We start from the raw sequence: 23,801 nt of genomic DNA, 5'->3' as shown, positions 1-23,801 counted from the left end.
AATTCTGAAAGTGTAAAAACAAAATTTTGTTTAGGCTTCCAGTGTACATTTAAAGATATACAACCTCTGAGAGAGAAATTACGTCAAGGTTAACCTAAAATCAAAAGCAGGTAACATGCCTTACGGTGTGTTATAACCTCTTGCAAAAGTAAACAGAGCCATATGCTCTTGGTCACATGGCCACAAGTACAGAAGTCAAGGGAATATACAGTTTGTTTAAGGCGAGTATATTTATATTTCAAGAAAGGAACGTCAATTTCACCCTGCACTACTTCTCAGCAAGTCAGTGTCAGCCAGAAAGGGTCGGGCGGATTCAGAAAGGGAGGTGGATCTAAGGCAGAGACTAGTGGAGTGGATGGATTTAGGGCACTACAATCCAGCCTTTCTCTTGCTCCACCCTACCTAGAGCTAGTGAGGAAACGCCAGGCTTATATTGCAAGATGAGCCAGGAAACCCAAAAGCAGCGAGGAAGAACCAGGAATGGAGGGCGAAGGGAGGAGTCAGCGAACTCTCCCACACGTCCTCAAGACAGAGGGCCAAGCCTGAGGCCTGCAGCCATCCGCCCACCCTAACAGCCATCAGCCTAGACCCAGGGAGAGCCTCCCAGGTGCGGGGCGCATGCGCACGGTGACACCCCGCACGCCACGAGGCCACCGCCCACCCCTCCGCCGACACCCAGCCCCAAACTGCGCCAGGCCCCACGCCGCCTCTCGCCGGAGCAGGGCCTCGGAGCCCCGCAGCCCCGAGCGCCACTCCCCAGGCTCTGGTCGCGGGCATCACCTGGGTCCAGACCTTTGGCCTCACACTTTCCGTTGACTTGCAAGCGCCGCAGACCCTGAGACTTTTCTTCAGATCAGGGCGCCGCCGGCCTCCACCGTACTTGCTCCAGTTTAAGCTCAGCGCCTTCCTGGTTCTAGCGCCAGGCAGCGTCAGCCGAGATATCGAGTGCATCGATGGAGGCTGCCAGGCGGTGGGAATGCCGAGGAAGTAGATTGTAAACGCTGCCAATTTTTTCTTTGGCGTATTTTTTGCGTGCTTGTTTATTTTGATTTTATTGATACCAAAAGCAATAAAGGTGGGACTGGAGAGTGTTACTGTCTTAGTAGTCGTCGTTATCGTCATGGGTAATCAGTAAACATATCTGCGTCGTGGGAAGTTATGTTTATGACACCTACAGGAAACAAAATTGGTTATCTCATGCTGGGGGAGGGGGAAACTCGCCCAACAATAATAAATCATAGGAGTGTGTCTGTATAGAGTCGTGTGTGATTAAATTGTAATGATTTATTTGCAAAAATGCATTAAAAGTCGGTGTTTCTTCTGCCCTGAAGGTGAAGGCACTCACAAGTTGAGTGCAAATTAGTTTCTCAGATTAAAGTAACTGGTTAGTAGAGGAATAGGAGAGAGCTGCCTGAGGCGAGGCGGGGAGCCGTTTCTTGTGAAAGAGAAATCAGATTTATAGGTTTGTGGGGTTTTTTTTTTTAATTTAAACCAATAGAAATTAAAGAGACTCAGCATTTTCTGTAACTCATACTATATTACTTATTTTTCCTTACATGAAAATTGTTTTTTCCTCATTTACTCTAAGCAAAGCTAAAAAGATAAATAAATTGTTGCCCTAGGTTTTGGCCGACTGTGAGAAGCAACTCATTCACCACTGCTAGATAACCAAGCTACAGTTTTCCACAGAGTTGAGACGGTTAAAAATCACCTCCACAATATATTTTTCATAAATAATGTTCCTTAACTAGCCAGTTTTGAGGCACTGTTTTAAAACTTAACTACTGCAACACTACACGTTTATTTTAAATAATTCAAGAGCTGGGGAAACCCTTGGGGTCCTGGATTTTATTGGAACCCGTGTAGCTGTCTGCAGACTGTCAGCTGAGCTTTACCATAAATGCGTTTTTACGAAAACTACATTTTGAAATGTCCTGTCTCTGGAAAATATTTACTGTTTAATAAAACAACATCATCGGAACTTTGTGAGCATTTCTTAGTATGTGATTTTAAAACCTTGAATCTTTTTAAAAGTAAATTTCACTTAGGCCAGTAGGAATCTGTGGTCAGACACTCAAGATTTCTCATAGCTCCATCTGTTATCAACACTACTATTCCTAAATATGCAATGAGCCAATAAGCTGAGATCATGGGGAAATCTATTGGTTTGAATTACACAACAGTTGTGTCTGTGACTTCGCTGATTACCTTTAAACTGGTCGTCTTTCCCTCAAGCTCAGTAGATGAAATATGAGTTAAAACCTAAAAGTCATGTGTTTAAAAAGGCAAACAAGTAGCTGGTGGGTCTCCTGATCCCTTAGCCAACTTCTAACAGTGGTTATTTTTGAGTTATTTGTAAATACGCATTTAACACCTCAGTTTGAGAGCACTTTGAGCACCATATCCACTTAGCTCACCCATTACTGGCCCTTCTGCTAAATAATCTTAAAAACAGATTTTCATAAAGGATTAAAGTTTTATGATTATTTTCCTCTGATAATATCAGAATTAAAGTAGTAACAGATAGTAACCCAAGACTCAATGTGAAATTGTTTCTAAATTCATATAACTTTGGAAACTTTGAGTATTTGAGTCCCTTTTGTGGTGTAACAAAACACCAATACAATGTATTAATAGCTAAAAGCTATAGCTGCTGAAAAATCACAGACATTAGCTCTCTGAAAAGTAGCAAAAAATGAAATGTTTTCAGAAGGAAAGATAACTTCAGAATTCAAAAAAATAAAAGGCAAAACAACATTTCTAAAAAGGATGATATACAGAATCCTTAAATTCATCAAATGTGAACACTTTAATCTGAGTATTGCAGTATAACACAAGATTATATCCAGGTACTATTTTCATCTATTTGAAAAACACTAATATATCAATTTCTTTAATTGTGTTCTCTTTTTACAAGTGTTTCAGGTTGTTTTGACAGAACTTCTGAAATTATCTGCTAACTTATTTTGATGCCTTAACCAATGGATGGAAGATATACATATTAATGTTCTGTAATTCCTCTTATTTTTATTAAGAGTATTAGATTCAAAATAATGATCGTTACCTTTAACTTCCAGAAAGTCTGCGTTAATATTCAGACTGCTTAAAAATGTCTCCAAAGCTACACTTAAAGAGACATATGTGTTTACACACTTAAATATAACTTATCATATGTAAATATTCTTTTGTGAGTATATATTTGCATAGCCACATTTCTCACAGCACGCCCTGTCCTGCACAATACAGACAAATGACTCAGGAATATAGATGTTCCTCTCTCATAAAAACCCGTTCCGATAAAAATAGTCCAGAAATAGAATTTAAAATCGTGAGTGGGAAAGAGAGAGAGACTTTTACTTCTAGCGAGCGTCTCTTTTTTAGCACTCTGCAATAAATGAAATTAGATGGGCTACAAACTTAAGGTCGATTTTTTTTTTCAGACTAGAAGAGGGATAATCTCTTGTTTTTCAAATTAGGAAACCAACTCAGCTGTTTCCCAAGATGCTAAAGAAGAAGTCCTGTAGTTCACCATAGAGGGATCCGGTGCAGGGAGTAAGGGAGAAGGGTGGGAGTTCTGAGACCTCAAAGAGGAAACGAACGAAGTCGAGCTGTCCTTGACTGGGCGCTAAGGAAACACTTTAAAATGCGACCTGTCAGGGAACAGCTGCTCGGGAAACTTGTTAAATCGACCGGTCCCTTTTAGCGGGGTCTGTCCATAGAGGAGTCAGGTTGGGCTTCAGGACACGAATAGTACAGTGAATAACACGGACCGAGGGGCGAGCAGCTCGGAGGAGACACGGACTCCGCCGGCCTGCGAGCCGGGAAGCTCCTAAGAGAAACTGTGTGGGTTGGAGAAACTGCAGAGAACCCTGACTCTGGGCAGGACGATGCTAGGCGCTGAAGCTAAGGCCTGCAGGGGTCGGGGATGTGAGGGAGAGGCGGGGATGCAGGATTGGGATGCGAGGTCAGGATGCAGAAATGGGATGCGGGGCCTGTAAACTGCTGGGCGGTTGATGCAGGGCAGGGACGAGGAGAAGCACTGCGAAGCTGAGCAGTTGCGCGGCACCCTGGCTCGAGGCAAGGCTGTAACATGGGATGCCGAATCGGGATACCCGACTGACTCCAAGAGCTGCGCACTTGTCAGTTTCCTTTTGGCCCCACCCCGCGGGGTCTATCCAGCTCCCCAGTGTTTAACTAAGTCGTGACACCAACACAAAATCCACGCCTAATTAAATTAATTAGGGATTCTTGTCAATCCTGGATTAATGGCCAAGAGCACAGGCAGCAGGGGCTATCTGAGAACCTGAGCGGACTGGCCTCCTCTCCCCGCCCCCTCCAGTCCCCCAGTGCTGCCCTACCACTCCAGCACCAGCCCGCCGAACTCGAATCAATCTCTCTCTCTCTCTCTCTCTCTCTCTCTCTCTCTCTCTCTCTCTCTCTCTCTCTTCTCTCTCCTCTTCTCCTCCCCAACCCCCTGGTAGAGGCGACTGCTACCCGGAAAGGGGGCTCACTCCGAGTTGCGAGGGGAGGTAATTTACTCAGAACAAGGGGCCGCCTTTAGGAAGTATAAATAGTGAGACTTCAAGCGCAGCGTCTCTATCAGATCTGAACTCTCCGCAGGAAGAATTGTCAAAGATCTTAACATTGAACAAGCGCGCTCCGGCAGGGAAGCATCAGTTCCCATTTCCCTCCGGCGGCCCCCGCCCCTTCTCTCCTCCTCCTCCTCCTCCCTCTCCTTCTCCTCACCCTTCTTCCCCCTCCTCCTCTTCTTCCTCCTCCTCCTCTTCTTACTTCTTTTCTCCTTCTACTTCTCCTCTTTCTTCTTTCTTCTCCTCTTTTTCTTCTTCTTCCTCCTCCTCCTCCTCCTCCCCCACCTCCTGTCCCATTGATGTGTTATTATTGGGGGGGCTGGAGCAGTAAAAAAAGAAGAAGGAAAAAAAGAGCGGGGCTCGGCTGGCAGAGGTTGAGCGCCGGGCTGACGTGCGGAGGCGATGGAAGAACTTACGGCGTTCGTCTCCAAGTCTTTTGACCAGAAAGTGAAGGAGAAGAAGGAGGCGATCACGTACCGGGAGGTGCTGGAGAGCGGGCCGCTGCGCGGGGCCAAGGAGCCGACCGGCTGCGCCGAGGCGGGCCGCGACGACCGCAGCAGCCCGGCAGTCCGGGCGGCCGGCGGAGGCGGCGGCGGAGGAGGCGGAGGCGGAGGCGGAGGAGGCGGAGGAGGTGTAGGAGGAGGAGGAGCAGGCGGAGGAGCTGGAGGAGGGCGCTCTCCCGTCCGGGAGCTGGACATGGGCGCCGCCGAGAGAAGCAGGGAGCCGGGCAGTCCGCGACTGACGGAGGGTAACGACCTGACTGACCCCCAACCGCGGTTCCCCTTCCCGCCTTCCCGACTCCTTTCGGGTAGGAAAGGACTGAGAGGCCCAGCGGGGAGTAGAGGGACGAGGAGAGGGCCATAGACCCCAGCTTTGTAAGCTAGAGTGATAGTGGAACGGTGGGGGTCCGGTGGTACGCTCGATCGTGGGTGGGGTCCTAGTGTGTGGTGGGAGAAGCGTGTAAGGTTTGCGCGCGCCCTTCCCAGATGTTTCCATTCCACCAAAATGCATTTTTTTACCAGTCGGAAGATGGGCCCGCAGCCCGGATGGCCCGCAGGCGGACGTGGAAGTTCGCGGGGCCGGGCTGCAGGAGGGGGTGCTGGACCAGACGGCTGGACTAAAGCTAGCCTCTGGCTCGGAGTTTGCCGGGAGCGAGAAGGGGCAGAGGTGGAAAGCTTAACCCTCCGGTCACCTCCGGGTTTGGGGCCACCAAGACCCCTCGAACTCCACAGAGATCTCGAATCTTTGGATCTTAGGGGCCAAAACTTCCCGTTCTCTTTGAGCTATGAAGGTAGAAGGAAGCCAACGAAAGCTGAGGTCCAGGCTACGCTGCTTTTCCCGGGCCAGGCGTTTCGGTTTCTTAGCGTGTGTGTGTGGGTGGGGGGAGGTGGGGATCTACATTTACACGATTCCTTTAGCGTCTGCAACCATCCAGTACTCGGTTCTCTTAGAGCAGAAATCCTTTGGTGCTAGCGCAGTGTTGGGAAACATCTTTATCTAAATGGCAGAGCGTCCTATACCAATTCAAAGGAGTTCAACAATAAAATTAATTTGGCACTTGGTGCCTGCAGTAACTGGTGTACTGCCATATTTTTCCAATTAAGAAAATACGTGGCATGCGTGGAATCACATATTTAAGCAATCAATTAAGTTGTTTATAACACAGTCTGTTCCTGTTTAGATCATTAAGTGGAAATTTGGGGACAAAATAGAGATTTTATGAGGTCTATTAATCAACTTGAAATTTGGACATCTTCTCGAAGCCCCAAAACTTTGAGTGGCATCCACTGTGTAGATGACATGTAATAGACAAAGCCTTCCCACCTTCTTGGCAAAATCTGAAGGGTGTGTTTTCATATTTAAATTTCAGTACAGTATCAGTAAAAATACTTTACTATTAAATTGGTCCATAATGCTTACTATAATATTATCCACTTACTTCCCAAAGAAAGGACAAATGTCCACAAAACGAACTCTGAGAACTAGAAAATACGGCAATACTTTAGATCACCGTAGCTAGAATGCCCGGCAAGGACAAGATCTGGCGACTCTTCCTTCTCCAAGCCAGCACCAGATCTTCCTAAATTTGTGAAGTGGTGGAATTACTGTCAAGGTGCCCAGCGCAGCCTCCTGGCCGTGAGTCCACAACTACAGGCCCTGGGTTCACCAGCGCGCCTGACCGCGAGGTTCTTGTGTGAACCCCAGGCGGGCGCAGTTCCCGGGGTTGATTTCCAAGCCCAGGGCAAGTATTAATTTCTCTACAGACCGGCTCTTCCGGAAATGATTTTTAACACCCATGCTGGCCTGGGTCCTGCGCTGGGAAGAACTGCAAACAGTCTCGACTATCTAAATTCAGTTTTGACTCCTTAAAAACCCGAGTCTCCGATTCGGGCGCGGAGGATAAAGGTTCCAGGGGGATATATATAGGGTGGCTCTGTATGCTCACACTAGAATAGCTCCTGTCTTTAAAGGGAGGAGAAGGACAGGAAAGTGGCAGCGGATGTGTGCAAAACCAGAGCAGAAAAAAATTGCATATTTTATTAAACATCCGAGCTGCTGGATGCATGAAAAGGCTTTGAGCAACCAATAGAAACCGAGGATCGCGAATATTCCGCTTGAACCTGTTGATCTCTGTGGGTTAAGCGTTTAGGGTCGAATCTGCGTTTCCACGAGGGAGGGAGAAGAGAGAACAGAGAGAGTGGTTGCTTTCGCCGGCCAGCGGAGGCTGGTTTTCCGCCTCCTGCCTTCTGGCCCGGCGTGGGCGGCGAGCCCTTCGAGCCGCCAACATGGCGTGGGCGCCAGTGCTCGTGCGGCCCCGCTCGGGCAGTGGGAACCGAGATTACCTGGCTGCGCAGAGGACCTTAGGCAGGGTTTGGCCCGAGCCCTGGGGCAATGGGGGGCGCCTGCGGATGCGGCTCCCTGTGCGGCCCAACAGCGGGGTCTGTTTCTCCTGCTGCCACCCTTCGGCCCAATTGTTCCCAAATTAGACCAGCAAGTTTGCGGTAGGCAGAGAGCCAAGGGCTGTGAGAGCTGGCCTGAGAACGAGCCAGCCCTCTGGGAATGGCCGGTGTGAGAGGCCAGTGGATGGCTTTGCTGCGCCCTTATGCCCAGACCTTGCTCTGTGAGAGGCCTGGCGCCGCGCTTTTGATTTCTGTGAGTGCTTGGGAGAAAGTGAGTGCGAAAGTGAGTGAAAAGCATTTGGTGTTTGCTGGGGAGGGCAAGGGACTGTGGGGTGAAGAGTGAGGCGGTGAGTCGAGGCACGTTTGCGGAGGAGGTGGATGGATGACTGTCCACCTTACCCCACCCAGGCAGCCTCTCCGACTTGACCTTTGCGCTTCTCCGGGATATTCTTCCTCCGGGTGGGGTGAGAAGCTGGACTAGGATTCCACAAGGGGGAAGGAATCTCTATCCTTTTTAGCGACAAATCTGGTAACGGGATTTGCTGTGCTGTTTTTGTCCGTGTGTGTGTGTGTGTGTGTGTGTGTGTGTGTGAGTATGAGTGTGTGTGCGTGCGCGCGCGCGCGCGCGTATGGATGCACATTTGGCCCTGCTGGGGTGCCCCTTCCAGTGTCCCCGGAGCTGAAAGATCGCAAAGAGGATGCGAAAGGGATGGAGGACGAAGGCCAGACCAAAATCAAGCAGAGGCGAAGTAGAACCAATTTCACCTTGGAACAACTCAATGAGCTGGAGAGGCTTTTTGACGAGACCCACTATCCGGACGCCTTCATGCGAGAGGAACTGAGCCAGCGACTGGGCCTGTCAGAGGCCCGAGTGCAGGTACCCAGCTGCCAGGAGGTCGAGGGCCCAGGGAGCAGAGAGGGCCTGGGGTTGGAAAGAGGCTTGGAGGATGCACTCGGGAGGTGGTGGTTCTAGTGTCTGCTGTAAGATGAGAAGGAAACAGATATCTTTTCTAGAGGTCTTATTTTCCAAAGTAGATCTTAGTCCTATAGCACTCCCTTTCCTTTTTTTCCATCCTAACATATGTTCCCAGCAGAAGAAAGCTGTGCTGGGCTTTCTCCCAGAGTTTCTATAAACCACACCCCCCTCGCCTCACACTGGCTTTAATGTGGTTTAATCCTAATGGGCCTACTTTTATAAGGCTAAAAAAAATCCCACAGAAAACGTTTTATCTCTGGATGCCTTAAAAGTTCCAAGGAGTATTTTGCTCTCCGGAGTTGGATTTCGTTGAAGGTCTGCTCTGCGGGGTCTAGGTTTGTCAAGCGGATATGCCAATTAGGTTTATAGATGTGCAGACTATAAAGAAAATTAGTAACTGTTAAGTGTAGAAATTTACAGTCTGCTGTTAGCGGTTGATCTCAAACTGTGTGCGAAATAGCAGAGAAATAAACGCATTTTGGTCACTCTTTGTTCGTTCTTTTAACCAAGGCAACGAACCTGACCCTAAAGAAACTCGATTTTAAAACAAACCACATATTTTATATTTCCAAAGCCTGCCCCCAGCACGTGCCATACCCAATAAAGTTAGGATTGAAACAGATTTTCTTTATTGGTTGTGGAGGCAAATGTAATAGCAAAAATAGGCTTTGGGGGCATTTAAAGGGGCAAATTGTGTACATTCACATACACATATCCTTCAAGCTTTAGGGAGAACAAATTTAAATGTTTCAGATTGTATTTCCACTCAAATAATAAAATAGAAGAAAATGATAGTCATTATTTGTTTGAACACATGGAGTAGTTTTAGGCCCGCACATCTGCAGCTGTTACAAAGTATCGCTGTAACAGATACTCCCTCGGTCTCTGGGCACAGAGACCACCATCTGTAGCGAACTATGCGCAATTCTTAAGGGGCTTCCCCGCATCTTGTAATAGGATCAGGAAAAAAAAAAAGAAAGAAAACAGAGCAGTCACGTTGAAGAGGAAAAGTAATAATAGGCTGCCTTGCTCATCACAGCATCAGCAGCAGAGCCTTCCTTTTTAAGCCTCTCCTGCTTTTCTGTATGCACTGAGATCTCCAGAGGCTCAGCAACCCCTTAAAAATATGGTGATAATTATTACAGTTACGATTATTAGTATCTTAATTCCAACTCTTCTAGGGGAAAAAAAGGCAAGAAGCCTCAGGCCATGTGATTTACACAAAGGATGCCACCCTGGCACAAAATCCACCCTTCTGTTATACTAAATAGCAGAGAAATTTTTGAAGATTTACATTGACTATGACACTTACTTTCAAAAACATACAAATAAAAGCTCTGACACAGTATTTTTACTTTAATGGGGTTTTTTAAACTTTAATTTGTGAGTCAATCAATACACTTTATTATTGAAAATGGAGTACAAAAGCAAGCTTTATACGAATTTTTAAAAAATCTGTCATACTGCCTGTAAAAGTTGTCAAGTTTAAGAAGGTAACATCCAGGAGAACAAAGTACCTCGGAGTTACTTAATTCATACATACCGCACTCTCCTTTCACTGAGTGTTCTTTTTTCTCTTAAGAAGTGAACTTTATCATCGTTTCATACTTTTATTTACATTTTAGTTATTTTCTAGATGTTTTCCTACTCTCCTAACTGCAAGCAGTGGCTTTTTCTAAAGAAGCAAATTAGATTATCATGATAATGGTGCACAATTATTCTACCACTGTGTTTCACTCCGCTGCACAGAGGAACAGAGAAATTCTAAACTTCTTTGTAGTGAGGCTTTTATGACACTAATTACCTCTCCCCAACCCTTGCAACTCCTTCTCCCCAAAAGAGTTATTATTTGCTCTGGTGTTTGGTTTTTCTTCAAGATGAAGCTAATTAACATTACAGGCTATTAATGAGCACATTCTTCTCAGGTCTTAACTGGGCAAATATCTAAACACATTATCATATTGGTACCAGGTACCAAGCAGAGTTTTAGGCCGTGGGGACTCTGTTATGTGAAAAGATTAAACCAGGACTAATAGTAATCTATCTTGTGAAAGTCTATAAAATCTATCTTTCTATTTCTGTAGTTAATTTACATATTTAATTTGGAAATTGAGGCTGTTTTATATAATTCAAAGATTGCTTGCTGTATCTCCCAATTCTTGTCTATACCACGACTCTTTTCTCTTTGTAATATTGTAATTAAAAAAATTTTTTAAGTCATAAGATCTAGGTTTTATTTCCTTTCTTTCTCCATCCTGTAGGTTTGGTTTCAAAATCGAAGAGCTAAATGTAGAAAACAAGAAAATCAACTCCATAAAGGTATGCTTCTTATACAAGGAACATTTGATAGTCTAAGCAAAGAGAGAAGTAGTGAATATTACTATTATAAAGACAGAAAATAAGAAATCTCAAAAATGACAATGGTTCTTGATTTCATAATCTCCAAGGGCTGTTAGTAAGAGTCCTAAAGATTGGTAGTAAATTATTTTTATTTAAATTATGGAAGCAGTTTAGAAAGCTAATAGTCCAGTTCAAAGGAATTAGTTCTATCTTGTACCATTTGGAGCCCTGAAAAATGCTAGAAATGTTAATCTCGCATTATTTTTCTTTTGTTTTGTATTTTTTACAGGTGTTCTCATAGGGGCCGCCAGCCAGTTTGAAGCTTGTAGAGTCGCACCCTATGTCAACGTAGGTGCTTTAAGAATGCCATTTCAGCAGGCAAGTACAGCCTAGTTTCAAACTGTTTTTAAATACAAAAATACCTGAATGTTTGCTTGAACTGTCGAAATCACCTGTCTCTGAGCCCAGATGTCAGTGTCTGCGCAGTTGGAGAATCTATTTTGAGATGACATAGTGGACCCACTACCCTTTAAAAACCTATATGGCATTAAGGGTCCATATGCCTAGAACCTTCTGTCCTCATGGGAACCCCTGAAGAGGCCTGGGGGCAGTAACTGGTCCTTTAAAAATGCACCTAAAGATTGCACTTAGAGAGAGAGGAAGGAAAAGCCTTTTGATTAAGATTTTGTCAAATCCAATACAAAGGTTAGTCGTAAAGTATTTCTAAGGCAATCCTCTAGATATTTTTCTAAGTATTTTCTGTCTCTTAGTCACATTAAATAACTCTAACAGAAGAAAAATAAATACACACAAGTACTCCCAGCTCATACTTTTGTTTTTTTCTTTGTTTGTAAATCTGTTTCTGGAAACAAAGCTTCATCTCTGGTAAAGAGAAAAGTCTTGGTCTTCCTAGGGCTTCCCTGCCTTTGCAATCTCTTTCTTAGCCATAAAGAAACCTTTAAGAGTATATTTTAAAAGTACAGCCTGCAGCAATGATTTAATCCTGGGAAATCCTAGTGTTCTGAACTCCCCATTCTCCAAGCCTGAGGGCAAAATCCTTTCCCAACCAGTATCTGACCTTCCCCATCCTCAGCTAGGACCCCTGCTTGGCATGGCTGTGATGTCAGGAATTAGCTCTCAGTCTCCAGCGACTTAGACTGGGGAGACTCCTAGGTGTGCCCATGTATTGAGAGTCAGTATTAGGGAGACCTTAGCTCTTTTGGTGCCACAGGACCCTGGCATTCTGATGCTGGGCTTTGAAAACGAGAGAATGACTGAAGAAAGAGAGAGGGTTGACTTTAAAAGGAGACCTTTACTACTCAAAAGGTGATCTTTGGGCCAGCAGAAACAACCCCATCTGGGAGATTGTTAGAAATTCAGAATCTCAGGCCCCAACCTAGACCTTTTGAATCAGAATCTGAATTTTAACGAGATCGCTGGGTAATTCTTATGGCAGTATAGGTTATAAGTACCGACTCACAATTGTGCCTGTTGTGGTAAAGACGGAGTAACTTCCCTGAATGACATGAAAAAGTTGGGTAGTTTACTTGTTGGTTCTCCGTTGTTTTGATGGTGGGGTAAGAGGTGCAGGGCAGCATCAGGAGAAGAGGGTAAGGATCCTCACCCTCAGTCTTTCCAATATACCATTTCAGCCCAGTTCTCAAGGGAGGCTGCCACATTCCTGCAGATGGGGGTTCCTGGGGTGCAGGGAAATAAGCCCACGTTAAGCGAGTTTCGGAGACTCAGGGGGCACTGGAGTATCCATATGGAACCCCAGATTCAGCTGAGGAGGTCACTGTCGGAACAAGATGCACAGCCAAACGCCCTCTCCCCATGCCCAAACCCAATCCAACTCTCTCTCTAGCCAAGCTGGACTCCGTTAATGCTCTGTTTCTATTCTGTTGTCACCCTAGGATAGTCATTGCAACGTGACGCCCTTGTCCTTTCAGGTTCAGGCGCAGCTGCAGCTGGACAGCGCTGTGGCGCACGCGCACCACCACCTGCATCCGCACCTGGCCGCGCACGCGCCCTACATGATGTTCCCAGCACCACCCTTCGGACTGCCGCTCGCCACGCTGGCCGCGGATTCAGCTTCCGCCGCCTCGGTAGTGGCGGCCGCCGCAGCCGCCAAGACCACAAGCAAGAACTCCAGCATCGCCGATCTCAGACTGAAAGCCAAAAAGCACGCGGCAGCCCTGGGTCTGTGACGCTAACGCCAGCACCAGCGTCGCGCCTCCCCCGCGGCATTCAGCCTGCACGCCCTCCGCTCCCCGCTGCTTCTCGGTTACCCCTTTCAGACCTCGGGAGCTGGCCCTCTTTCCGCCTCACTGACCGTCCCTTGTCCCCTTTCGCATCCTGGACTTGGAAAGCCAGACTTCACGCAGGACCAGGGATCCCACGAGGCACGCAGGCTCCGTGGCTCCTGCCCATTTTCCTACCCGAGGGCCTAGAATTCGGTTTTGTAGGAGCGGGTTTGGGGGAGTCTGGAGAGACTGGACAAGGGAGTGGTGGAACCGCGAAGTATGGCTCACCACAAAGCTGCAATGATGGACTCTTGCATAGAAACAAAATCTTGTTAACAATGAAAAAATGAGCAAACAAAAAAAATTGAAAGACAAACCGGAGAGAAAAGGAGAAAGGGAACTTTTGCTATTTGGCAGAAGCTGAAATTGTAGAACCAAGAAGCAAAAACAAATTTTAAAATTAAAGTATTTTATACATTTAAAAATATGGAAAAACAGCCCAGACGAATCTCAAGAGAATGTGGGGGAGTTACCAACTTAAATATGTGTGTTTTTAAAAATGCGCTAAGAAGGCAAAGCAGAAAGAAGAGCTATACTTATTTAAAAAGCCAAGATGAAAAAAGTGCGCAGCTGGGAAGTTCACAGGTTTTGAAACTGACCTTTTTCTGCGAAGTTCACGTTAATACGAGAAATTTGATAAGAGAGGCGGGCCTCCTTTTACGTTGAATCAGATGCTTTGAGTTTAAACCCACCATGTATGGAAGAGCAAGAAAAGAGAAAATATTAAAACGAGGAGAGAAAAAAATAATATTAACACAAAAAATATGCCACAGACAATGATTTCTCTGAGAAATTATTATGGCAAAACTGTCCGGACTACTGACAGTAAACTCCGGTTTGCATGTTACTTGTACTCCATTGATGGTGTGTCCTCCTCCCACCCCCTTAACTCCCATGCACTTACTCCATTTTCATCTTCACTATGAAAAACAATACCAAAATCATCTGGAAATTGATATATATATCTCCATATATATATATATCCATATATATATATGGATATATATATATTTGCCCTGTCTTTGATCCTGGGGAACAAAAGAAAAAAGTCAGAAAGGGAAAAAATTATACTCCTTGTCCTAAGAAGACAGAGGTGGGCAGAACATGTGGGGAAAGGAAAAAGAAAACAAGACCACGAAATGAAATAATGAAGGTACAGCGCCTCGCTGTGCCAGACACAGTAGGAGCTCAATCAATGTTAGTTCCCACCATTCCCCTTTTCTCCTATTCCTTCTTGTTGGTTTCCTGAAGTCCTGTTTGAAGACAGTGCTTTATTTCCCCCTCTCTATCCCGTCAAATTCACCTTAAATAACACCCAGCTAGATACAGGCACTAGGTTTGTGTAAGATATGTTGATATACACGAACAAAGTTTATTTTGGCTATAATGTGTGGACTTTCAACATTTGCATTCTATCTCACAAAGGTGTATCTATTCAAGTAACTTTTTTTCTTTTTTTTTTTGGCTGTTTGTTTCACTTCATGTCGCTATTTAAACTGGGATACCTTGGACTAAGCCAATCTGTATCCCACTTCTCTAACAAGCCTAAGTTTGTGGGGTTTTTACCTTCTAATTTACAAGAAAGAGGAAAAGCTCTTCTAACTGAACTTTGGTATGCGGTTGAGCTGTGTAACTATTTGTTCTCCATGAAAACAAAATTATTTATATTTGACATATTTTTTTCTAGTGTATTAAGTTATTTTAAACAAAAAATGTTGTTATCTCATGACGTGTTGTCAATACAAAATGTTTCGGCTCCACTTCTGTTAAACCTTTTAAATAAGTGCCAAGTTATTAATTGAAGACACTTTGCGATCAATTGAATGAAAATATTGTTTCATTTGATGGGGTTCGCGTCATCTTTGTTCCTGTTACTATTAAAATATCCGGGATAGTCTTTCCCTTTTTCCTTTTGATTAATGTGTATCTCTCTCTCGAATATACCAACTTGGAAAAGCGCTTGCCTCTGCTCTTACGTGCCGCAGTCAAGGGGCAGTAAGAAGGGTGGCTCTGAGGCTGTCGCTATCGCTGAGCGCATTTCCACCCGCCCGCCCCCTCCATTTTATCCACCGGATTATGCTAAATTAATGAAAGAACAGATAGTAAGTAAAATAACATAGGATAGAGTAACTCCCGTCCCCATGATGGACTCTTGTTCTTCATTTTGCTGTAATTTCAACCTTTAAGTTTATTTGGGGACACTTTTGGGAGGAAGAAAAGAGGGATCAAGCGGTGCGACATCTACCTGGGTTTGGTATGGCATAATCGATAAGCAGTCCCAGGTCGTTGACCCTCTCTGGAGCGGGCAGGTGCTGACTTCTGAGCAGGAAAAGAGCCGCTAAGGGGGGCAGGCGGGGGCACTGTGGAGGGCGGATCCCCCACCTCACACTCCTGTTTAGGGCTTTGGCTGAAGCAGCTTCTTCATTGGTTAAATTTAGAAGGTGGAAGCCAGAATCGGGTTTAGAAAAAGCCTTGCCTTAAAAATACTGAGGAGCTCTCTCTCTCCCTCCATCTCGTGGCCCCCTTCTTCTGAAAGAAATCCCACTAGTAAAGCCCAAAGGTGCTGACTGTGTGGGGGTAGATGGAGACCTTGAAGACTCGGCCTGGGACACCAGGTCCGGAACAGGACCTGCCCTTCCCGCGCGGGCTCTTGGGACGACGGGACCTTCCGCGAAGACTGAGGGGGTCCTCCTAAGCGTCCCTTGGGACCCCCCCACCGTCGTGCTGGAGGGTGCGTAAAACCCCCTACAAAGCCCCGCATCTTCCAGCAGTGTTCCCCGTCACCCCCACCCGGCCCTCTACCAGGTCTGAGTTCGTGTTCAAAGCTGTTCCTCAGCCTACCCGTGGGCGATAGGTTCCTTTAACTTTAAAAGACCACTGAACAGGATTTGGGCCGTATTCAGTGCGCAGGCCTTGCGGGTCTCCCGGTTGATGAACGTCGGTAGTTTTTATAATAAACATCTGCCTGCGGGCACGGTGCGCCCTGAAGTAGCCGGGCCATCCGCCACAGTCCCGTGGCCTTCAGCGAGCTCCAGTCGGCGCCGGGGCCGGGGTCCAAACAGGCAGGCTCCAAGCTCCAAAGCCGAATCCTAACCCAGACCCCAAGGCGGGTTCGGATCCTGCAGAACCTGGGGCAGGGGAGATGGTGGCTCGGTCCCGGGGCCCGCCTGTACCATGCAGTGGAGCGCGGGGGAAGCCCGAGGTCAAAGGAGGCGGTGCGTCCAGGCCCTGCTGGCGGAAGCGCGGGGTATCGGGACAGGGGTGCGGCGACGCGGCGAAGGTCGGTCTGGACTGTCCCGGGCCACAAGAGCCCGTTGGGTTGGGCCCGGAGCCCTGCGGGAGTCAGGACGCGGCGGGAGCGCGGTAGGCGGAGAGGCCCGCGGAGACAGCCAGGTCCAGCAAGAAAGACCAAAGTTTCTTGGCCCCACCGGCAGCGCTAGAGTCGGGCAAGGCCTGTGGGACCAGCCCCTCGGAGCGCCCATGCCTTCTCCTGCTTCTGCTCTCCCAAGACTAACCGAAGAGAAGCCGATTTCCATGGCCCTATGGGGCCTCGTTCTCCGGTCCAGGCTCCTACACAGGCTCACGCAGGGCCCGCTCTCCCGGAACGCCAGTACCCAAACGCGCGGGCAGGCGCCTCGGTGTGTGAACAAGAGGTCCAAACCCCGAGTTCCCCAAACTATCCCAAGAAGGGGCCTGAGGACGTCTTCATTTTAAATTTAAATAAGGTCCAAAATGCCTGTGGTTTTGGTGGAAATTCAATAATCTTAATATAATTAATAAAGGACACCCCCACCCCCTGCTCCCCAAATCTTTTGGGCATGGAAAACCTTCCCGAGTTGCAAAATTCATGACTGGAGAAAAATGAGTTAAAAGAGATTATTTAAGACATCATTAGTGTTAAGGACCCTATGATATGAGACACAGTAAGATATGCCTTTGCTTGGAGCTGAACTGATAGACATCTATTTTGAGTTTTCCCCCAGATTTATAACTTTTTTGGATCCTCAGATGGTAATACTTTAGTATAATGCAATGCTCAAATTTTGGAACTATTCTGATTTCTGAAAAATGCCTTTTTGGCTTCAGTGACATAGAATCCTGTTTTTTCTTCACAAATCAGTTTACATCATAAATTGCAAACATTTGCAATAAGACCTCAAGATTGTTTATTTTACATAACCTCAAGCACTTGACTACGTTAAACAGCAGTACAGAAAGTCTGTGAAATCAGTTAAATGTGTGTGAGGGAATTAAAGGATCACTCATTTTCATCACATAAACAAAGCATTTACGATTGTTTTGATTGTCAGTCTCCCAATTTTTAGTCTTACAATTGACTATTAATTTCAGAGTCATTCTGTGTAAAAATAATTACTAAGGTTATATCCTGCTTTAATTAAATATTTCTAGGCAGAAGAAAATAGTATTCCACATTGGGAAGTGGGTGATTATTTTTAATATTATATTATTTTAGTTCAAATGGGAATAAAAGTCTGCAAATTCCAATGGGGAAAAAAGCCCTGAAATTGTTTCTTAACATGCCATTACAACAGTTAGCCAAAATGTATTAAAGCAACATCACAAACCCAGAAATAATAAATATGTCATTCTAATGAGAATGTTAACTTATGGATAATTTATTCAAGGTAGTTTTTACATTTCACATAGAATGTCTTATTATGACCTGCTTGACTACTGTGATGCTTGTTCTTCAAAATCTAATTTATATAGGTCTGCAATATACATAATTCATAACTCCTGTTCATATATGTATACACACCCCGAATTTTAAATATTTACAATATGTTTGGATGTTTACTAGCACGTTTTCAAGACAACTGAAATAAAAACATAAAAAGTGTTAAACATCATATTGAAAGCAAGTGCTTGCCCTACCCTGTGCCTGAAGGCAAAGTAGCTGAAAATGAAAAAATTAAAAAGGATTAGATAATTTTCAAGCTCAGGCATTGAGTGAACACTGAAATATCTCAGACAAAAAAAAATTCTTGTATAAGAAATCTGAAAATCCAAAGAAAGGCTTACAGATGTGAATGCATAACATGTCTAATGCCTAGGCAATTTTTATTTTGTCTCTTAATTCACAAAACAAAAAAATCCTCAAGTCTTGGGGCATTTTGTTTTGGGTATTTTATGTGTTAGGGTAACCACTGCATACGCCTTCAGTACAGGAAAGTTTAATACAATACTTACATGGAGTTCTATTGGCATGAGGAAAGGTTTTAGAATATAATCAAATAAATCACATAGGAAGGAGTAAACATGATTTTTTTCTTGCCGAACAACTCCTCATATGTCCTGAGTAAGGATCTTTGTAGACTCTTATTCAAGCAGAATAGTGTATGTTTAAGAGCACACATTCTGGAACTATGCTTTACTGCTGGATTCAAATTTTACGACTACTGTTTACCAGTCCTGTGATTTTGGATGAGTTAATCTCTCTGTCCCCCAGTTTCCTAATCTGTAAAATGTGGATAATAATAGAATCTGTCTCATGGGATTGTTAGGCTGATTAAATGAGTTAGTATTTGTAAAACCCTTATAACAATGCCTTGCAATGTATACTAAGCACTAAATAAGAATTACTTTTATTAAGAGGCCAATAGACATTGACCTTTGTAATAAAAACCTTACAAGAAGAAAGCAACAAAGTGGTGCAAGACAAGAGTAACTTTCTCTTGTGGGCAAGAGGAAAACATTGCCTATTAGTTTGTGATTCTGGCTAATTGCTTAGCCTCTGTGAGCTTCATCTAGATGATGTGGCAATTGTCACAATGTAGCAATGTAGTTAAGAGGTTTACCTAGAAGGCAATTTGTAGGTTGTATGTCTCTACAGACAAGACCGATAATATTGTTACTCTGCCATGCATACTTAATAAAGTGAGATATCAGGCATGGTACTTGCCCTTAAGGAGCTTACCATCTGAGTGAAACAGTTCATAAATACACACGATAGTGCTAGGAAGCACGTGCTAAATGCACTTGCTTAAAGGCATTAGGACACACAGTCTGTGCATCTGAATGGCCATACAACATGTGGGCCTGTTGCCCTGGTTTTGGAAACTAAAACGTCTTTGGAAATGAGTAGTCTTATAAAGGAATGGTGAAGCGACACCCAGAGGTTAAGCAGCACACTTTGTTAAGAATAATGTATACCATATGTTGCCATCGTTTGTGTTCCATAGCACCATCTGCATTTTCCTTGGCTGCCCATGTTTACAGAGCATCAGCAGTAAAATGCCAAAAGATACACAGGCTGCTGACCAAGGATCTTTAATAGCAGTTTGAAAACACACATGATACAAAGAAAGGAATGTTTAATTACTACTGTAGGAACCTGTAAGAGGAACAATTGAGTTATAATTACAGAGTAAATTAAGAAAGACTTCTTTCGAATGCTTAAGTTTAGGTATGTCACTAATATTGCTCCATATTTTATATAATATCTATGAAGAGCCAGGTATTTTTTATACATCTTTATTTGGGATGTGTTGTCATAGTATATGGCTAATTTTTAGAGGCAGATATTCTTGAGTTCAAATCTCTGCTATAACAACTATTAGATGTGAAGTTTTAGGTCATTTCTTAGCCTCCTAAAACCTATGACCTCTTAGTGTCCTATAACACATACATTGCCAATTGTTCTGAGGATCAAATAAAAATAAATTATGTAAAGTTCCTGGCACACAATAGGTTTCAACAAATGTCTATCTCTTCTCTGCTTCCATTATTTACCTTTCAAACTACTGTCATATAGAGAGAATTTTTAATTTACATTTTTGTGATTAGAAACATTTTTGAAAAATTTTGGGAGGTGGTATGCACCTTAATTCCAATCTCTTATTTTAAGTATTGATAATTTGTGTTTATGTTGTGTGCTCTGGAGTTTGGAGCAATGCTCTCTTCAAATCTTGCACAAATTTTTAAATAGAGATGTTGAGGGACTGTAATTTTATATCTGTCCCTTTATGTAGAATAGAAATGACTCTGTCTTTCTCCTTGATAACTTGAGGACATTCTTAATGTGGAAGTTACCCAGAGTCTCTGAGCTGCAGTCCTCTGCATTCTGGAATGTCAGCATACACATGGAGCCCTGGCATTAACTCTCCAGTCACTTTGATAATAGATTGATTGCCCTTCTGTTTCATATTTATTGAATACATTTTTATGCTTCCGTGGAAAGGAAGAAGAAAATAAACTATCCTTAAAAATGACTTCAAAATAGCCTATCAGTCTGTCCAAATTTTCAGTACTTGTGCTACATTGTTTTGTATTATGTTTACTGGCATTACTGGCTTGAAATGTAATTATCTGTCTTGTGTGCAATATATTTGTTTACTGAAATTCTCACTTGTCAGCAGTTGTGTTTCTTTTAAGGCTTACATAATTTCCACTAAAATTAGTCTTGCCCAATGCTTGCCTTAAAGGGCCCCGGATCCTTCCTGGGGGAGTTTCAGTTCTAGACTTCCTTTGAAAACTTTTTAAACAGGTGGAATTAGGTGAGAATAGCCATCAAAAGAAGACTTGGAAAGAAACAGGCAGGTCCTCTGATTTGCCTTGAGAGTAACAGAGAAGTGTGTTAGACAGAATAATGCCCCCCTCCCAAAAGATATCCACATCCTGATCTCTGTAACCTGTGAATATGTTGCCCTTACATGACAAAGGGGGATTGAGGTTGCAGGTCAGTTGACCTTAAAATAGGGAGTGTATCCTGGGCTATTTGGGTGGGTCCACTGTAATTACGTGTGTACTTAAGAGGGAGGCTAAAGAGGAAAGTCTCAGAGATGTGACTAAGGAAGAATGTTCAGAGAGATGCAACATTCTTGGCTTTGAAGCTGGAAGAGCCAAGGAATGCAAGTGGCCTCTAGAAGATGAAAAAGGTAAGGTAAGAAATTCACCCAGAGTGTGCAGAAGAAATGCAGCCCTCTCTATGCCTTGATTTTAGTACAGTGAAATTTGTGTAGGAATTCTAGATGACAGAACTGCAAAATAATCAAGTTGCATTGTTTTAAGAAACTAAATTTATGATAATGTGTGGTAGCAGCAATAAAAAACGAATGTAGGCAGTTTCTGAATTGTTTATATGTGTAAGAGCTTCTCATAATTTTTTAATACTGGGGGCCTTCTGAGTGTTCAGTAGCAAGTGTCCCTCAAAACTCAGGGCTAAGATATTTAGCCAAACCCTCAAGTATGCTTTCACTCAGCCATACAGATTGCTAGATGCCATATAGCAGAATTGCTACAAATCTCTTATTATAAAATGAAGCGTCCTATAGAGGAAATCTGCAAAATCATGTATATTCTTTTATAAAAAGTGAGTCAGCAATGGAATTATTTGTCTTGTTTTATTCTTTGTTCTTATTCCTTCTTTGCCATCTTCTGCTTATTATTATTTACCTTTTTTGGTATTTAATACAAAGAAAAGGACTGTTAGGTTCAAGCTCCAAAGTTTTTTGCTAATGCACTGACTGAAAGGGAACAGCCTGGGCAATTGAGCTTGTCTGTCAAGTTGGTCAAGGTGGAGAGTAATGTGGTCTGGGGTTCCCAGAGCCCATTGGACCTTTGACCTTTTCTATTGAGACTATTGATCTAGGTTAATAGTCAGCACCAGTTGTGCTGTTGGAGGGGTTGTGTGCCTGTATGTGATTCCTCACTGAGTACAAATGAGGCTCTGACTAACTCAGAGGGTAATTGGTCCTTTTTGTAGTTTTCCCAGATCAGGGTGGGAAATTAGAATAGATAGACTTTGACAGGCAAGGTGAAGATTCATTTTTGGAATGTCTGCCATTGTATCAGTGACAAAACAACGGATCTGCACACTGAGTTGATTACATCTTTCATACCATGAACTCTGTTCACCAGAGAGCTGCTCACAGAATCAAGTGGGGTGAGGAATTACTATGATAACTTCTGAGATTAGTGGCACAGCGAGATGGGTTTAGTGTTGTCCCACTCCCCAACCCCGCCCCCTAAACCCACACTACCCCAGCTATCCTATCATCCCATGCTTCTCATCCCACCTAATTGGGCATAAAATGAGATAAACAGTAAGTAGATCTGTGGACTGAATATATAAAAAGGCATGGCTATGCCCTTTGACTGAAATGTGGTCTAACCAGAGAGGGAATGAAAGTCTCCCAATTACTATGACCCTATCCTTAATGGCTCTTGACCACTTAAATAAGTTTTCTTTTCCACCCACCCCATGGGAAGCTCTCATATTTTTGTCTTGAGCCACTTCCCACTTCTCCCAGATCATCCTTTTGTCCTCTTTCTCTCTTCATCTTTTAGATGCTTAGTTGCACATAAGTCATTTATTAATTTATGAGATATTTATTAAATACCTACTGTGCTATGTGCCTAGACTCCTTTCCTCCTTCTACTTAACCTGTCAGACTATCCTTTTCTGACTTTCCTTGAAGTCTGTCATTGTTGGAGGCAGTGGTGGTTGAAAGGCAGGGAAGGACATGATTGGCATGGGATGGGGTTGGAAGGCAGAGCAAGTTGGATGTGTAGAAAGAATAAAGAAAAGAAGACAATAAGGTAGGCTAAACTTTGGAGACCGCTACTCACCAGACCCTGTGATATCTAAATATTAAAAGCTGCAAAAGCTACATTAGGAAGGAATCATCCTCAGAATGATTTGGAATGCTTCGCCTTCTTCAGAGAAGATGTTAATTTCTCATGGCCCAGTACAAGTTTTAAAATATAAAACTAAGTCATTTCTTAAATATTCTTTTAAATCTAAGGAAAAAAGCCTAATTATAGTTAATTAAGTTCAAAGTATTCAAAAGTATTTGAGCATCTACTATAAGCCTGGTGCTGACAGTCAATGGAAACAAGAGGAAAATAAAAATGGTCAAGGGGAGATGCGGCATCTTGGAAATGTCTGTACAGCTTGGAAGAGAGAGGTGTGATTTTCAATGGGAGGTGGCCAGTACCTGATATGGGAGATCTTCCCCTGGGTGTGCATTCAGGAAATGCACTGATTAAAATCTAACTTCCATTTTTAAAAGGCAAATAACAGTCAGCAGCACTTAGTTTTTCTTTCCTAAATTATATCTTAGATTTCATAGTTATATAATATATATTAGGAAAAAGTTCACCTTCTTTAATCTAGTCACAGCTTTTCTTCTTCTCTTCCTTTCTCCTCCTTCTCCTTTTGTTTTCTTTTGTAGCTTATCTAAATCTTTCACAAATGCCCTTGAAACAGCAAAAAGCCCTTAAAAATTGTGCTAGATCTACTTGGCTTGTACTTTATAAATGGAACAACAAAGCCTGGATGACAGCACATCTGTTTGCAGCATGGTTTACTAAATATTTTAAGTTCATTGTTGAGACCTACTGCTAACAAAAACAGATTTCTTTCAAAGGATTACTGCTCATTGGCAATGCACCTGGTCACCCAAGAGCTCTGAAGGAGATGTACAAAGAAATTAATGTTGTTTTCATGCCCTGGTAACACCACATCTATCCTGCAGTCCATGGATTAAGGAATAATTTTTGCTTTCAAGTCTTATTATTCAAGAAATACATTATGTAAGGCTATAGCCAGTATGTACATTCTGGTTTTAGACATAACACAATCACACAGTTAGATTACAGTACAGTGTAAGCATAACTTTCATATGCGTTAGAAAATCAAACAGTTCATATGACTCACGTATCATGATAC

The 23,801-nt window shown here is 43.7% G+C and overlaps 2 protein-coding genes across 4 annotated transcripts in view; one reads left to right on the top strand and one right to left on the bottom strand.

Moving 5' to 3' along the window:
* RSRC1 (arginine and serine rich coiled-coil 1) overlaps window positions 1-1,122 on the bottom strand; it is a 405,395-nt gene extending 404,273 nt beyond the window's left edge. Inside the window, exon 1 of the mRNA XM_064378499.1 lies at window positions 793-1,122. Coding sequence (XP_064234569.1) covers window positions 793-1,122 — 330 coding nt within the window. The remainder of the gene's footprint in view (window positions 1-792) is intronic.
* A 3,668-nt stretch (window positions 1,123-4,790) lies between these two features.
* On the top strand, window positions 4,791-13,012 carry SHOX2 (SHOX homeobox 2). Of its 3 annotated transcripts, XM_012447321.3 has the most exons (6): window positions 4,791-5,337; window positions 5,881-5,952; window positions 8,158-8,366; window positions 10,727-10,784; window positions 11,095-11,183; window positions 12,719-13,012. In XM_012447321.3, the coding sequence occupies exons 1-6, from the start codon at window positions 4,992-4,994 to the stop codon at window positions 13,010-13,012; spliced, it is 1,068 nt and encodes a 355-aa protein (XP_012302744.3). In that variant the 5' UTR covers window positions 4,791-4,991. The 3 variants fall into 3 exon arrangements, with proteins under 3 accessions (XP_012302744.3, XP_012302746.3, XP_012302745.3); XM_012447323.3 differs by lacking the exon at window positions 5,881-5,952 and having other exon boundaries at window positions 12,755-13,012; XM_012447322.3 differs by lacking the exon at window positions 5,881-5,952.
* The last annotated feature ends 10,789 nt before the right edge of the window (window positions 13,013-23,801 follow it).

The sequence above is a fragment of the Aotus nancymaae genome, unplaced genomic scaffold (genome assembly GCF_030222135.1).
Source record: "Aotus nancymaae isolate 86718 unplaced genomic scaffold, 86718_ANA_hifiasm-v0.15.2.pri h1tg000019l, whole genome shotgun sequence".
Classification (NCBI taxonomy): Eukaryota; Metazoa; Chordata; class Mammalia; order Primates; family Aotidae; genus Aotus; species Aotus nancymaae.
Note: the sequence above shows the minus strand (reverse complement) of the source record. Positions and strands in the feature narration are given on the sequence as shown.